Genomic DNA, 15120 nt, shown 5'->3' on the forward strand with positions numbered 1-15120 from the left:
TGCCGACGCACAAGGACGCGGCTGCAGGCCGAAGGGAATAGCTGCAACTCTAAAATTTCCGACCCCGGATTTTATCTGCAGGCGAGTTCGTTTATGGAGCAGGCCTTGCACGTACACACAGACTGGATCTGTGAAGATGTCAAATTAGTGCGATTGAGTCAATGACGCATCCGAGGCCGGCAAGAAAACAAATGAGAAAGGGCACCCACAGCTGCGTGGAGTGTAAGTAAATAGAATGAACTAGGTTATCTAAACTTCTCCCTGGGCGTCGCTGACTACGGAGATTCAGGTCGACAGCGAAAGGTTCGCTGTGTCTTTCCAACAGGGGAATATCCGTCGAAAAAATGTTTAAATTGCTCCAGACGCGGAGCAGTATGTGAGTCCCAGGGCTTTCCGGAAGAGCGCCCAAATATTACGGAGGCTGCTGTAGATCAATCGGAACTCCTTTCAAGTGGACCTGCTGGTCCTGAGTTGAATTCATCATCGTCATCATCCATCACGACCACTTCCTTTTCAGAAGCTCTTAAATGCTTGCGAACCAAAGTGGCAAAGTCGCTCCAGCAAATACCTTGCACGTCGGTCCCAAATCAAGCTCCGCTGTCAGGGGAAACTTCTCCAAATGATCAGACCGCTGGCTTGTCGCAACATATCCGGTCTGACCGTGTACATACTGATTGTGCACCACTTGTAAAGCTCTTTGACAATGAAATGGTGAGTCAGAAGTCAAATGAAGACTTTTTTGAACATTTAATTTTGCTGAAAAACCAGAGGGCAGGCTGGTCATTTCTTTGACCTTGATCAGTCTTCACGGAACTCCAGGACCAACCCGCGGCCTACTTTTGCTATCTCTGCCCAACATGCGCAAGCCGTAAAAGGACTCTGTGCAGCATTGCCGTCGGAGCGTGAAATGCAACAGATTTTCGACAAAAGAAGCGACTGGTGGACGATCTGGCGCGAGTCCTTTGGCTTACTCTGGGGGGATGAATCAGACGTGACCCTCCAAGATTTCGCAGTCAAAGCCTTCAACGATGGACATCCGGCATTACTCGCTACTCTCTTGGTCTGTTTCGCCTTGAGCGTGGGTAATTATGAAAGATATATCCCGCCTGTTGAACGCTGGGTCGTCAATGATGATGAACTGGCTGGTTCCGAATACGGCTTGCAGTGTTTGATGAGCCTCGGCCTATGTTATCTGAGCGCGCTGCAACCTCGTCGTACGTGGCTTGTCTATCGAAGAGCCAATTCCTTGGTTCAGATGCAAGGGATCCATCGGTCTCACAGAGCGTCGGAGAGACTGGATTCAATCTTTTGGCAACTCTTTGACGCTGACCGTTGGGTGAGCCTCCTGATAGGACTGCCCTATTCAGTGCCAGATAAGTTGTGTGATTTACACATTCCGTCTGAGGATCAGGTTTCAGTAGTCACTTTTCATTACCGTCATATGTCGGTCCTGACAGGCCGCGTCATTGATTGCCTCCAGGCCATCAATGGTCCTTCTCTATCCGCTATAGCTTCGATCAGTGAACAGATAGACGATGTCAGTTCTCACCTGCCGCCGGCTTTCCTGGATCTTGACCAGATATCTGCCTGTCACGATTTCAAAGAAAAAAGTATTCGGCTCTATCGCCTCATGCACGTTCATCAGCTGAAGGCATACCTGCATCTCCCAATTTTTCTAAGCTCTGCCGAGGGGGATAGGCGGGAATACTGTAGAAAGACATGCGTCAACAGCTCCCGGATTCTGCTCAAGGCATACCTGAAAATTTATGACGCCGATCGCTCCAGAGCCAGGATTGACAACAGCATGAAGCTCACGAGCTTCTCTGCATTGACGGCTGCTGTAATCCTGCTTCTCGATTTACTTGGTCAGCGGCAAGACCAACACACAACCACATATCTAGCTGCTACGAACGACGCCGATAATCATTTGATCAACAGGACAGTTGCAACGATGAAAGATTGCTCTAATTGTTTGGCAAGTTCACTGTGCGGGCAGTGTCATGCAGCCCTAGAAACCTTGCTCGCAGCCAGTCACAACATGGAAAAGGGGGCGGTTCGAAATGTGTCTTTGCCATGTTTTGGGGTGATTACAATCGGCCGCAAGCAGCACAGCCGCCGCTACAGCCGCAACTTGAGCTCAAGAGAAGCGCCTCCTCCCGAGCTTGAGGATACCAGTCATACGGACTTGCCACTTGACGGAGCTTTGGACATGAGTGACGGTTCTTTTGGCCTGTATCCCTATCCTCCGTCTCCAGATGGGATATACTGGGCGTATCAGGGTCCCTGGATGACTTCCAATCCTATACCGTCTACGATGCCCGGGGGAAGTGAAATGCCTGCTGATTTGACTATTGCACCCGATATACCCTTTGATTTTCCATGATTAATTACAGAGGACTTGGTCTTTGATTCAAAAGCATAGTGTTGCCAGAGAGAATACATTATGATCAACGTAACAATTTCTTTGCATTGGAGCTAGTCTTGTGCTGCCCTATTTCTGGTCCTATGCTACAGTGAAGGCATCAGTGCAGCACACTCTCAGGTGGACCGTTGGTCAGAAGCAGCGCATTCGCTATGGTGCGCACGGTGCGCTTATTCGGGGTCCTAGAGGCCAAGATGCTTCTGCAGCCTGCTAGACAAAGCAACCTCTGCTGCTTTGCATTAGACACACAGTCTGATAGAGCCGTACAGATGGCTACTCTATAAGGCATGCCGCATCTAGGGAACGGTCTACCCTGGACCCTGGTAGTAGCGCATGTTGTATTGGCTGAAGCCTAAGCACGATTCACAACGCCAATGTGGATTTTCCTCCTTGAGTGAAAAAAAGAGGGAAAGGAATTTCCAAATTGTATGTTTAATTTATGCCCATTCAGTGATTTTGATAAATATGAGGATGACGAGGAGGATGAGAGTGAGGATTATAATACATCTTGGAAGATAGATAGTGATGGACGAGGGAGATATGAGGGAAATATAAGAATATAAGGTGATAGGAACGTGAAATGGCAAATGACGCAAAGGGACTGGGAGAAGAGAGAGAGAGATTCAGAATAAGCAGCAGTCTAAGACGAATATTCATGCAGGTTTTTATTGTACACGATGAGGCATCGAGATAATATGTATGAAACGAGATGGAGAGAGGATGCATGATTGAGAAAATTTGCTATTAAGACAAAGGGTGAATGGATGATATGGGCGATGATAGGTGTATGGATAAGTGGATCAATGAATACATGGATAAATGGGAAATACACTTAGAAGGGAAGGAAGAGTAATATCATTGTCGAGCAGTAGAATTCTGGGCGGTGGTACTTGGGGTAGACGATGATGAAGAATGTGATGAAGACGGCCAGACAGAAGGCCTAGCGAGCAACAACTCCAGCACAACATCCTCTTTACTCGCGGTCAAACTCAACCATCTGCGCAGGGTTTCGCGCAAGTCGCTCTCCTTACGGCCGAGTACGTCCACGCCACGCTCTGCTAGGGAACGCTTGACCTCGTCGATGTTCATGGGTGACACCCCGCCGCACTTGCGAATCAGGAGATCATCCACGGCAAGGTAATCCGCGAGATACTTTCTGACGCGGTACCGCAGCAGGGCGGTCGGAGGCGAGACCGGGTACAGGCGGGAGTGGAGGTTGAGGGAGTTTGAAATGTGGAGAAGCTGGGCGGAACTGAGGCGGTCGACGGCGCTGAGGAGACGGTCATTGTTCGTTTTATTAGTCTTGGCGTCTTGTTGCACTACCGCATCACGGTCGACTTCGGATTTTGAGTCAGATTCGGACTCCAGCTTAGGGAGCGGCGCGACTATGTGTCGGAAACTTTCTCTGCGGCGTAATTCCAGTTTTGCTCGCTCTCCTTGTACAAGACTGTCGAATTTGCATGTGCCTGGTACAAGAGCCGGGACAAAGGGTACAATGAACGGCGTGAATTCCCCAAAGACAAGTAAGATGCCTCCGAACGCAAAGAGACGTTTCAAGTCGTAGCTTGTGCGGTGGAGAAGCTGGTATTGACTACGTGTGAGAACACCGGCGCGCGCGGCGTCAGCGGGAGTCTTATATCCAGACTCCGCTATAGAGGCATTTATCGGACGGGTGAGATTCCAATTTGTCCAGATAGCTTTCAGACCGTCTTTGTAGAAATTAAGATCTGCAGAAGTAAAGAGAAAGCAAGCTCTGGTTAGTTCTGTCCTAACAAAGATTGAAAATGGCACTTGCGGGAAATCGATTTGCTGGAAAGAATGAATGCAGTGATATAATCATTGCCGCAGATAGGAATGGATTTATGAAGACACTGTGGCCATTAGATGGCGGGGACACAAAACTTACAAGTTCTTCCACGCTGGAAGAGAAACGAGAATTGGCTCTGATCAGGCTGCCGCTCGTTGAGCACCAGTTCTGGCGCACGTGTACTGGCTGGTGGGTTAACTTTGTCGGCTCGTGAGAGAGTTGTAGAAGTAGCGTATGGAGCAGCATTCGTCTTGAATGCAGTCGTAATGACGCCGTTTCTCCTGCTGCTGCGGGTGCTGCTGACCAGCGTGCTAACAGCAACGCCACTAGAGCGCTTGCCCCCAGCAATTGCCGAGCTATTATATCTTCTGGGCTGATATAATTGACTGCATCTTCCTAATCTCGAGCTTTGGAGGTATATGTCAAAAAAAGAGACAGGCGTTGTGCTGTGATTTTGGTGTAACCTGCGGAGTAAAGTTGCCTGAGACGAAGATGAAGCTGCGACGCGCACGCCGCATATTGCGTTTGAATTCATCGCATATGGAAAATTATTGAAGGTTGTTCGCCGTATAAAAGGCCAATAGGCCTAAGTATATGTAATCGACTTCACTGGATGGTGCTGGAATGAGAAGGATGTTAATTCAATGCATCTGCGGAGATGTTTTACTCTTGAGGTTCTCAATCTTCCCCAGAGAGATCTAATCTCCTCAGATCTTATCTTAACCGAGATATCAAGTGTCGCACGCGAAAACTGATCAATTTACCTACTATAGACTAGTACACCTGCTCACGCGTAAGCTTCGCGATTGGGAACGCGTTCGCGTCTTTTGATCCTCCAATCAACATTGTATGCTGATGCATCTAACCTCAACACGATGAGATGGTGCAATCGACAACCCCCTAGTTTCATTCGTATCAGAAGATGCGGGGTTTGAATTCGCCTTGATTCGAAATTTTCATCCTTTGACATCTTTGTTATCTTATTCTTACTACATCTAGTCAAGTCTACCTACAAGAGCGCCCTAACCTCTGCCCCCGAGCGGGGATGAGGCAGCCGCATAGAAAAATGACGCATATCCGGGTGGTAACACAGCGTTATGAGACCACAAAAAGCCTATATAATGCACGATGCAAGGGCAATTGATCCGAAGCGAAAAGGAAGAAGAATCAATCGTGGAAAAAAAAAATCCTATCCGCCATGAGGACAACGGAGAATGAGGTATGGAATGCAAACATGAAATAGAGGCAGCCGACGGAAAGCCTTGCTGAGAAGAATGGAAAATAAAAAGGAATAAACCACAGTCTGTCGAGTTGAAACAGTAAAATGTGTAAAGAAACCGTTCCAATACCCGTATGAAAAGTGCCCTCATTCTGGACACCTGCTCTCAACGCCGAACCACGTGAATTAAAAACAGAAAAAGGCAAAATCCTGAACCATAAAAGGTTTGTTCCTGCCATGTACAGAACGTATACAAATCCTCCGGGTGCCACTTTAAAATCATAAACCATCGTTGCATCGTAAAGAGAGGATATAACCCTTTGCGGCCCAGCTCATGTGCAAAGGACGAAGCCACTCTTCTCTACTGCGGTGAAACCAACTCTCCACCGAGCTCCATGCCGAGTGTATCTTTGTTGACTGGGTCTCGGTTGACGTGGGGACTCCCGCCGCTGGGGGGCACCAGGGCATCAAAATTGAGTTTTCTCCGAGCCTCCTTGGTGGCGGCTGGAGTCTTGACGGTAGCTGGCGTACGAGATCCCCAGAGTCCTTGTGCCGGGCTGGGCGTGACGTTGATGAAGTCGGCGAAATTGAAGGCTTGAGATGGTGTCATGGGTGCGCCGAAATTGGTCAGGAACCCGCCACCACCTGGTGTCGTCATCATCGACGAAGGGAGCGCCGGGTTTCTCGAAGGAGGTGTCGATGGGGGGTAGAGGCGTGCCTTCATTGCAGGATTCGCCGGGGATGGAGACGTTGCCAGATAAAGAAGCAGATCTGCACCTTCTTCGCCAGTTTCGCCATTGCGAACAAGAGCTTGATCCACATCCCCATTGCGTATACGGTTCAGCCGGGCACCACGACTTGGTGGGGGTGTACGAGGAGACGAATTGATATGTGAGGAGTGGACTTGAAAGGAGTGGAGGGGAAGGTCCTGGTCATCGTCATCGTCCGAAATGGTCCCCAGCATGGAATGACCAGGATTCGCCGGTACAGGCGAGGTTGCCGGGACAAATGACGCTCTGGCTTTATTCGAAACGGAGAACCGAGATTGTTGTCGTTGAAGTGCCGGGGAGGATTCAGGGAGCTGGTATGTGCTCTTCCACGATGAAGGTCGGGTCAGGTTGGAGCCATTGCTGGGCGTGGCTCGTGCCCGCTTTCGAGCCGAAGGAAGTGCTGAAGATGCTTTTGTAAAGGTATGGTGCGTAGGTTGTTTACGGTGTCCAGCAACACTGCTTCCGGATCGGTGGATGTCATCTGAGAAGAGAGCGGGACCCATCGGCGAGGAGCTCAATATTCCTGAGGGATATGCACGCTCAGAAACAGTTGAGGAAGCATCAGAGATGGTTTCGCCGCTCGAGTTCCGTCGCTTCCGCTTGAGTTCTTGTTCGACTTTGGGTTCGATGGTATCGAGGGTGAGATTCTCCCAGCCATGTCTGGCTTTGAAATTTGCCAAAGCAAGACGGTTTTGTAAAACTCGGGCCATCTATGACTGAGATCAGCAAAAGTAATTTGAAGGTTTGAATGGGAGGGCTGATGAGCAAAAGGAGATAAGAGAGTGCTTACCCTGGCAACCTCAGCTCTCCTCAAAACCTTCTCCACCACTTCTCCGGATTGCTCCGGACGTCGAAGAGAAGACATATTTGTCCACTGTTCGTCCCGTCGGTTTTGTGAACAAGGAGACAGAGACTTTGAGATTTGAAAGATATCGGACTCAAAGGGGGGACGAGGTCCAATGAGAAAGAAGGCTTAGGAGTTTTGAAGAGGAGTTTTGACAAGGTGTAGGCTGACCGATGCAAACCTGTTTACCGTGCGATCTAAAGAAAGATCGAGCGATGTCGACGACGGACTCTTTTCGTCGTCGGGCTGCTAGTGCAGAGACTAAACGATGGGCAAGGGGGTTTTTGTCTCTGAGTGCAATTGTGGTGTGTGTGGGGTGTACGGAGCCACCGTATCGATATTGTTCAAAGGGCAAAGGTGAGATTAGAAGGGAAGAGCCAGGATTGAGCGGGAAAGAGCAAAAAGTGTAACGAATGGCCCACCTGATGATATGCACGGACGGGAGAGCAGGGGTGAAAATGTGTTCGAGGGTAGGCTGGTTCTCTCAAGGGGTTGTTGCTGGCAACAGACGAACAAAACTGGTGTACATAAGGTAAGTACCGTGCACAGCTGGCAGATAGGAATTATGGGTGCGAATAATGCCGCCCAGTTGGCCCCATTCCAGCGACCATCAAGGGTGAGAGTGAGAGAGAGACAGTGTTGATGTGGAAAGAGCCAGTGCAGTGGTCAATTCTCGGGTGGTTGGGAGACGCGCGCGTTGCCCGTTTTTCCCAAGCGCGTGCGGCTGGGCAACATCTCGTTTCGGTTAACTAAGGTAAGCCCAATATCGGATCTTGGATGACCGTTGTCCTCTGTACCATCATGTACCTTTGAACAGTGAAATATTGGAGTACATTCGAGATATATTTTTAATTTGAGAAATTGAAAAGAAAAGTAAATTGTCCGCCGTTACAATTTACAGGATACGGGGCATCCTATAATCATGGTGTAGCAGCAATGATAACCCGGCAACAAAAGGTAAGATTGTGCATCGCTCCTTCCTACCCCGGTCGTGCTGTAGCAGGTTTGACATGGCTGTTCCTGGCCATGTGCGAAAGACGACTTGCACTCAAGTCTCAACAAGTCACTCTATTTGTCCGTGTCTCTACCAGGTACCTGACACTACTCCCCATTCGGGCATGGTAAGGTACCTAGTCTCTCTGACACATGATGGAGATGCTTTCGTCCGTCCCCGCCCATGACGAAGGACGATCCAACTTCTGATTCCTTGACATTGACTGTAGTAGTCGAGAGACGCATTTAGCAATGAAGACGAATTCACTAGGGGGTTCCTTTTCTCGTCAATTTCACCTGGACCGGGAAATATGGATTATTACTATTCCCAATTCCTTTTTGGTGAGAGTGGTAGTGATCATGATCCTGATGCTGATATCGATATCTCCAGCAGTAGAGTGTCTCAGCTCGTAGAGGATTTACCTATCGTTGCCGTGCTGATCATCTGCTCTTCCGCCTCCGTTTTCCATGAAGATCGCCGTTTTTATTCCCGGCTTGTTTCGTTCCTCTTCCCCATCCCCTGCCTGCTGCGATTCGCTTTCTCACTCTTTCCGTCCCCTCCACTCCTTCCCTCCTCCGCTCAATCTGTCGCCCTATCAAGCGAGACCCCAACCACCAGAAACGGAAATCGAATTGCGACGCCTCTGGAACTGGGCCTGATCGACCCCAAGGCTACTCTCTCTTTCCCTTCTCCGCTCTCTCTCTTTCTCTCTTGATCGTTTTTTCTCCAGTCTCTTCATCTTCTTCGTGCAGCTTTCTTTTCGTCTTCTCCTGTCCTTCAAGGAGCTTGCTGATCGGTGGTCGTTGGATTGCCGTCAGCGTAGCACACGAGCATCTCATTTACCTTGCAAGACCTCTCGTTCGTTCGCATCCTTGCTCGGTGATTTGTCCCGCTCTGTTCTCGTGCTATCGAACGCCTCTTTCGTCTCCACACTTGGCATTCTGCATGTTTTGTTCAGCTCGTGACGCCGTGTGCTCGTTCGTTGCTTGAATCGGCCTTGGTCTTTTTCAAAATGCCATTCTTTAAAGACCTCCGCAGACGGTCCAAGACCAGCTTCAAAACCGAAAAATCGTCCTCCAATGGCTCCCCCAACGGTGGTCCGGAAAGGACCCAGTCGTCGTCGACGCTCAATTCCGTATATGGACCTACTGGAGGTCCCGGAGCGACGACACCTCCCGCAATGCTGCAGTCAAACATGTCGTCGCCCAACCTTCAGGTTAGCAGGACAAATGGATCTACCCCGCCCGTCCCTCCACGACCCTCGCCGATTCCGCAACATCAACGATACAGCGTTTCGGTATGCCACCATTTGTCCCACCGCGCCCACGCGCCGCTGCTCTATGCCTTACTCTGCGTTGATCTCATTCATGTGAAACAAGAAAAGAGACGCTAACATGCCTTTTCCGCTAGGGTTTGGGGAGCTCAAACGGCTCGCTGAAGACAATGTTGGCTACATCACCATATGCGCCGAGACTGTTATCGGTGTCGGAAAGCACCTGGGTTAGCTTACCCCATGTACAGGTTTGATTCATTTCGCTGACTCTTTTCGAAAAAGGTTCATCAGAAGATTCTCCTAGTTTACGGCCAAATTGGTGATCCGGCGCAGCAACCAATGGATGGTACATTGACGGTCTGCCACCACCAGGATTCATTCCCGGCCACTAGCTGGCCGGTCTGTGACTCGCACTTCAAGGCTCTAATCCATCTTACGCCTGGACCGAATCGGATCCGTCTGGATTTCACGTCGCCCAAACTTGCGTCCAATAATTCCCAAGCACATTCTTCGTGGACGAACCTCTTTTACCTCCCGTTGAATGCGGCGCCGCCTCTGCAGCTGGTCATCTTACTGGGTAAGGATTCGCCCGGGACGTTTGATACAGTGCCAGAACGGCAACAGAGAGAGGGTAATGGCTTGGATACGGCAATCCGCAAGTTCAAGATGGCAGCGTACCTCTGGCAGGCATTCACGGGGGAGCAAATGTATCGAAATCGCTTCGGGCGGAGGTGCTTCCGCTTTGAGGAAGAATGGCAGCGAGGAACGCTGAGCTGCCGTGATGCTGACACGGCGCAGATGCGAAATGAAGCAAAGATTCACATTGTCCGGACTGAGAAGACTGTTCAAGAACTCCGAGATTTGGATCTCGCGCAGCAGTATGATAAAGCAACCAAAAAGGGGGAGCTATTCTCGATAGCATTGGATGCAGTGCGAGACCACTTTAAGCCTGCTCCGGGCCAGAAGCAATACGTTTCTGTATTACTCCTTGATGCTCACTGGGACACAAATGCTCGGACGATTACTGGGCATGCTGCACTCGGAGGAGGCGCCGGAGACATTCAACTCGCCATCTTTGGCTCACATGCTCTGTACAGCTACCCTGCCTGCATCGAGGAAGTTGCCCCAGTCTTCTCCGACTGCACGCGCACAGATACCAACTTTGTTGCAAATGACTGTAACGAGTCTGGTAGTACCTGGGAAGCAGCCAATATCGGCATTGGCGCTCACTTGCACGAAACGGGCCACTTGTTTGGTTGTCCTCATCAAGAGTCGGGGGTCATGCTGCGCGACTATGTTCGACTGAATCGGAGTTTTACCTGTCGAGAACCGTATTCGACGCGGACCAAGTCACCTGGTCTCAAGCTCTGTTTACCAAAGGATGAATGTGCTTGGCATCGGTTAGACTGTCTCCGCTTCAGATACCACCCGTGCTTCCGGCTGCCGACTGACGCCCCTTATGCATCGGATGAAAGTGTGCATGTGTGGACAGTGGACAATGGCCAGGCCATTGCCACTGCCGCTACGGGCGTCGCCTTTATTGAAGTGTTTGGCGAAGGGGATGACATTTGTCACTCATTCATTGAGTTTGGGGAGAGCAACGGAAACGGCTCTGGTGGACTACCCAAACAAGTCAATCTCGCCGAGCCGGATTTGCGGGGTCGATTGCCAGATGACAAGCGCAATAAGCGACTAAAGCTTGTTCTGCATTCTGCTGCACAAGGCTCACACACGGTGGAGGACTTTGGACAGCTCATCTCGAAAACCTCACTATTGAAGTTACCAAATGGACAGACGGGGTTCCGAGGCGGAAAGCTTGGATTCTCGCAAATGGAGGGAAGCCAAAAGGAAGAGGTGATCCTTGAGAGTGCTCTCCTACAGACGAAGCTCCTTGTTCAGGTCAAGGTATATCATGGCTTCGCAGTCGACGGAATCGAATTTGTGTATGAAGATTTTACGAGTCAGCTCTTTGGTAAACGAGGGGGGAAGCCCGGCGGCAGCGAATTCAGCCTGGGTAAGTCATCGCATTAATTTGAGAATTTGGGTGATTTCATACGTAGAGCTAACCGCCTGCTGCAGACACCAGACGAGGAGAGATCATCATGGGATTCTACGTTCGAGCTGGGCTTTGGATCGATGGCATTGAGATTTTGACAAGCCTAGGAAGGCGATCGGGAGTTTTTGGAAATCCCTTAGGTGGCTCAGGGTATGTTAAATGAGATTTGACGTATGCCTTCGTGGGTCAATGACTGACGTATGATTGGCAGACATACATTGATTCCGCCGCGAGGCTATAGCATTGCAGGCATTTCAGGTTCCTGTGGACCATGGTTAGATGGGTTCTCTCTCATCATTACACGATAAATTTGACGAAATTTTGAGCGCAAAACCACACTATGAGCGTATCCAGCGAGCATCTATCTTGTCGCTTTCATTACATCTTTCAATCGACCTATTCACATTTTCTACCTCTCATCGGAAGTGGTTTAGAGCGGGTCAACATCTGAGCAGGAGCAGGTGCTTGCCATATATCTCCGACTTTGCACTGTGTATCCAGCAAAGGGGTATTTATCTCTCATGATGGATGGAGTTCTTTGTTCCTTTATCGGTTGGGTCGATCTATTTAGCAACGTTCAAGCATATCGGGAAGCCATTGTAATCCGGCATGGGATCTTTTCATCACCCATACAGTTCTGTCAATTTGTACTCTTTTGCTTGCACAGTGATTACATTTCTATTTCTTTTTTTCTTTTCCCCCGTCTTTTTTTCTTTTGGTCACATCCTTGTTCTGTACATGAGCTAAGAGTGGATTACCATATTCTACCGCTGCTGCTTCTTTTCCTCTTTTCAATTATTCCCCGTTTACTACCCATGTACATGTGCAAAGAACCCTCAAGGATGAGAGAGTCCGAATATACCAGAAACAAAGCAATGCATGTTAGATAATTCAATGATGATATCTTTAATTCACAACATTATTTGGACATGTCTAAAGAATCGAACCCCCATTTGTGAATTATAGCGAATGTGCATTGCCTTCGTGTCAAGTCATCCCTTTTCTGAAGAGCTGCACTAGGTTATGCACATTTTGCATAATGTACTTGTATGCCTTTTTCGGGTATGGCAAACTTTTCCACTGACAACTGGGCACACCAGTAGCTTGGAGCTGTATCCCAGGACCCTGTGGCAAATTTGTCACAGAGCTCTCCCCACACACGAGCTTTCAAGCCACACTTTTTCATCTAAATGCAGTTACTGTACCCCTTGAGTCCCCCCATTTAGAGTTTGTGTTAAGGTTATTTTTTTGGAAGCGGCACAGGCTCGCAGCTAAAAAAGTTTTGGGTCTTTTGGGGATAAGGTTAAGTTACAACTTACCGTGTCTCGGTCTGGTTCTGAATTTTGTGGCGAAGTAGGTCTCAGTTACGGAGGTAGGGATATCAAACTTAAGGTTGTGGTAACGTTACTTGTACCCTCGTACCCTCCTTTCTCTCTTTCCCGTTCTCTACTCTCCCTGTGCGTATGTGTTTCCCTCCCGAGGTCCCTTTGTGTGCGCTGTTTTTCTTGCTCTCCATCCTCCACCTACCTACCTACCTAGACACAACATCCACGCAATACGTACGAAGTGCACGAGTACAATACAACGTACCCACCAGGCCGGACTGACTGACTATGCGCCAGGGAGGCGCCGAGGTTGCGCACATTAATTCCATTCTGATAAGAACTTTTACTCGTACTTTGTACACTTGTTACCTGCCCCTAGTTCGTTAGTTGCCTCTGTACTACCTACCCTAGCTATCTTAGATACCTTAGGTAGTTTAAGGTAGGGGTAAGATAAACTTAGTGTACTCCGTAAGGCATCCTACGAGTATGTAGGGTGACAAAAGATCGACAACAACGACAACGACGACAATTGACGACGATTGTGGCGAATTTGTTGACGAATTACCCTTGTGGCGCTTGTGTGGGAACTGTGGGAACTGTGTGGAACTGTGGCGCAGATGTCTGGGTTGCGAGGTGTGGGGATACATACCGTAGTAGACAGCTTGCGCCACAGTAGGCCCTTGTATTGAACTTACCTCGCTTGCATGTGGCTTGAACGCTACCTGCTACGCGTAATCGGTACAGAATAGTGTGGCAGGTGGCAAAGCGGGGAAAATAAGTACGGAAGTACTCGTAAGATGACAGGGGAGGAGGGGACAAGGGGGGGTCGGGGGGAACGGGGATCAAGTGTGGCGACTGCATATCGGACATATCAATGTGGCGCAAACCAGGAGACTTAATCTATTGTGGCGCAGCAATACTGAAACCTTTCAGCTCGGAAGTCAAAAGTCAATCAATCAATCAAGGGCGTTGAGGGACAGCCCTCGTAAGTTTAATCAATCAGTCCAATCCAATCAAAGTCCATACATCCCCGAATACCCCATAAACCCAAAACATAGAACATGTTACCCGAAGCCTAGAACCTAGAACCTAGAACCTAGACCCCCGGAACCCCGGACGAACACCCCAGAACAAAGAGAAATCCCACGCAGGTCTGGTTCATTCAATGACCGAATAATGATCGAATTCAATGTACCACAAGAATGAGGTGACAAATTAAGGTCTAAAACGAATGACACGTGGACCTGATCGTACCATCCCGCGCGGGGGACCCGAGAATGGGAAATTGAGACCCATGTTGTCATCTAGATGGGAAACACGCACGAATATTTCTCGAGCCAGACAAGAGAGCAAAGGAAGCGGGAATCTGTAACGCGCATCTTTGAATTTGAATTCTTGGTAATTGGAATGATATCTTAACTAGCCAGGGAGAAGACGATACAAGATTGTATAGATGGATGAGGGTTCGAGAGGGTATGAAGAGGACATTCGGGTGGAAAAATTCTCAAATAGCAAAATATTTGAAGCTAGATGATATGCAAGATTATTTAAAGGAAATTTAGAAACAAAAGAAAAAGAAAAAAGAAAAGATATCGGGATATCAAGACCAAAGAAAAAGAAAAGGTCGAATAATGAGAATGAGCACATTATAAGCTCGGAGTGGGGGAGAGGAACGAATTAAAGAAAAGACGCAGTTATTGTTTGTGCATTTCTTGAAAGTGGTTGCGCTTGCCCAAAACTTTAAGATCTTCAGAGTGATAACAAGAAACGATAGAAGATGCATAGATTAGAAGACATAATTGTGACGGAAAAAGGAAAGGTAAAGGAAAAGGATCAAAGAGCTGTGATTTTTGTAAGAGCTCGTAAACATATTGTGGCCGTCGTTCAGAAACCCGTGTATCATTTCCGAATCGAGCGCCCACCAAAAAAACCAATTCGCAATGAGCCCAATACACAAAGGAAATGTCCATCGAGGACCAACTGCCGTACGTTTCATGCCAAATGCCAACGGTTGAAAAAGCGCTAAGGACATAGAAAAGTAAAATAAAAACGACAAAGGAAATTGGTACAAAATAAAAGGTGAGCCTAACAACAACCAGATCGGCTGACGGTGGTCTCAAGGAACGGAAAGCTTGGGAAACGATTTGACTGGTGCCCCATGATGCTTGTGTCCGCTCAGGCGATTAAGAGCTAAGAGGATTTCGAGGTGCAATTGTGGTGCAAAATCCAGAAATAATAATCCCGTTCCCCAAGGTAGTAGTGGTATCATATAAATCAAAATCGGCGCCAGTAAATGATTCAAAAAATCCCCCGCCTCCGATAATGAGGGACAAACGAAAAATAAATAAATCAGAGAAAAATGCTGTCAATGGCTGTGCCGAAATAATTAAAAATAATACAGGACCTCGCG

General features: G+C 48.6%; 4 protein-coding genes across 4 annotated transcripts; 2 read left to right on the forward strand and 2 right to left on the reverse strand.

Moving 5' to 3' along the window:
- Positions 1-161: 161 nt before the first annotated feature.
- L228DRAFT_284039 (hypothetical protein) lies at positions 162-2398 on the forward strand (the record flags this gene model as incomplete). Its single annotated transcript, XM_018336181.1, has 3 exons — positions 162-222; positions 290-711; positions 776-2398. The coding sequence occupies 3 exons, from the start codon at positions 162-164 to the stop codon at positions 2381-2383; spliced, it is 2091 nt and encodes a 696-aa protein (XP_018187475.1). The 3' UTR covers positions 2384-2398.
- Positions 2399-3277: 879 nt separating this feature from the next.
- L228DRAFT_239847 (hypothetical protein) lies at positions 3278-4764 on the reverse strand (the record flags this gene model as incomplete). The annotated part of the gene is made up of 2 exons (XM_018331184.1): positions 3278-4149; positions 4329-4764. 2 exons carry the CDS (start codon positions 4762-4764, stop codon positions 3278-3280), a joined length of 1308 nt encoding a protein of 435 aa, XP_018187476.1.
- Positions 4765-5809: 1045 nt separating this feature from the next.
- L228DRAFT_239848 (hypothetical protein) lies at positions 5810-7083 on the reverse strand (the record flags this gene model as incomplete). The annotated part of the gene is made up of 2 exons (XM_018331185.1): positions 5810-6928; positions 7009-7083. The coding sequence occupies 2 exons, from the start codon at positions 7081-7083 to the stop codon at positions 5810-5812; spliced, it is 1194 nt and encodes a 397-aa protein (XP_018187477.1).
- A 1985-nt stretch (positions 7084-9068) lies between these two features.
- Positions 9069-11693, forward strand: L228DRAFT_211713 (putative zinc metallo proteinase; the record flags this gene model as incomplete). The annotated part of the gene is made up of 5 exons (XM_018329907.1): positions 9069-9347; positions 9467-9556; positions 9612-11343; positions 11409-11535; positions 11597-11693. 5 exons carry the CDS (start codon positions 9069-9071, stop codon positions 11691-11693), a joined length of 2325 nt encoding a protein of 774 aa, XP_018187478.1.
- Between the last annotated feature and the right edge of the window lie 3427 nt (positions 11694-15120).

This window comes from Xylona heveae (assembly GCF_001619985.1).
Source record: "Xylona heveae TC161 unplaced genomic scaffold L228scaffold_7, whole genome shotgun sequence".
In the NCBI taxonomy this organism is placed as follows: domain Eukaryota; kingdom Fungi; phylum Ascomycota; class Xylonomycetes; order Xylonales; family Xylonaceae; genus Xylona; species Xylona heveae.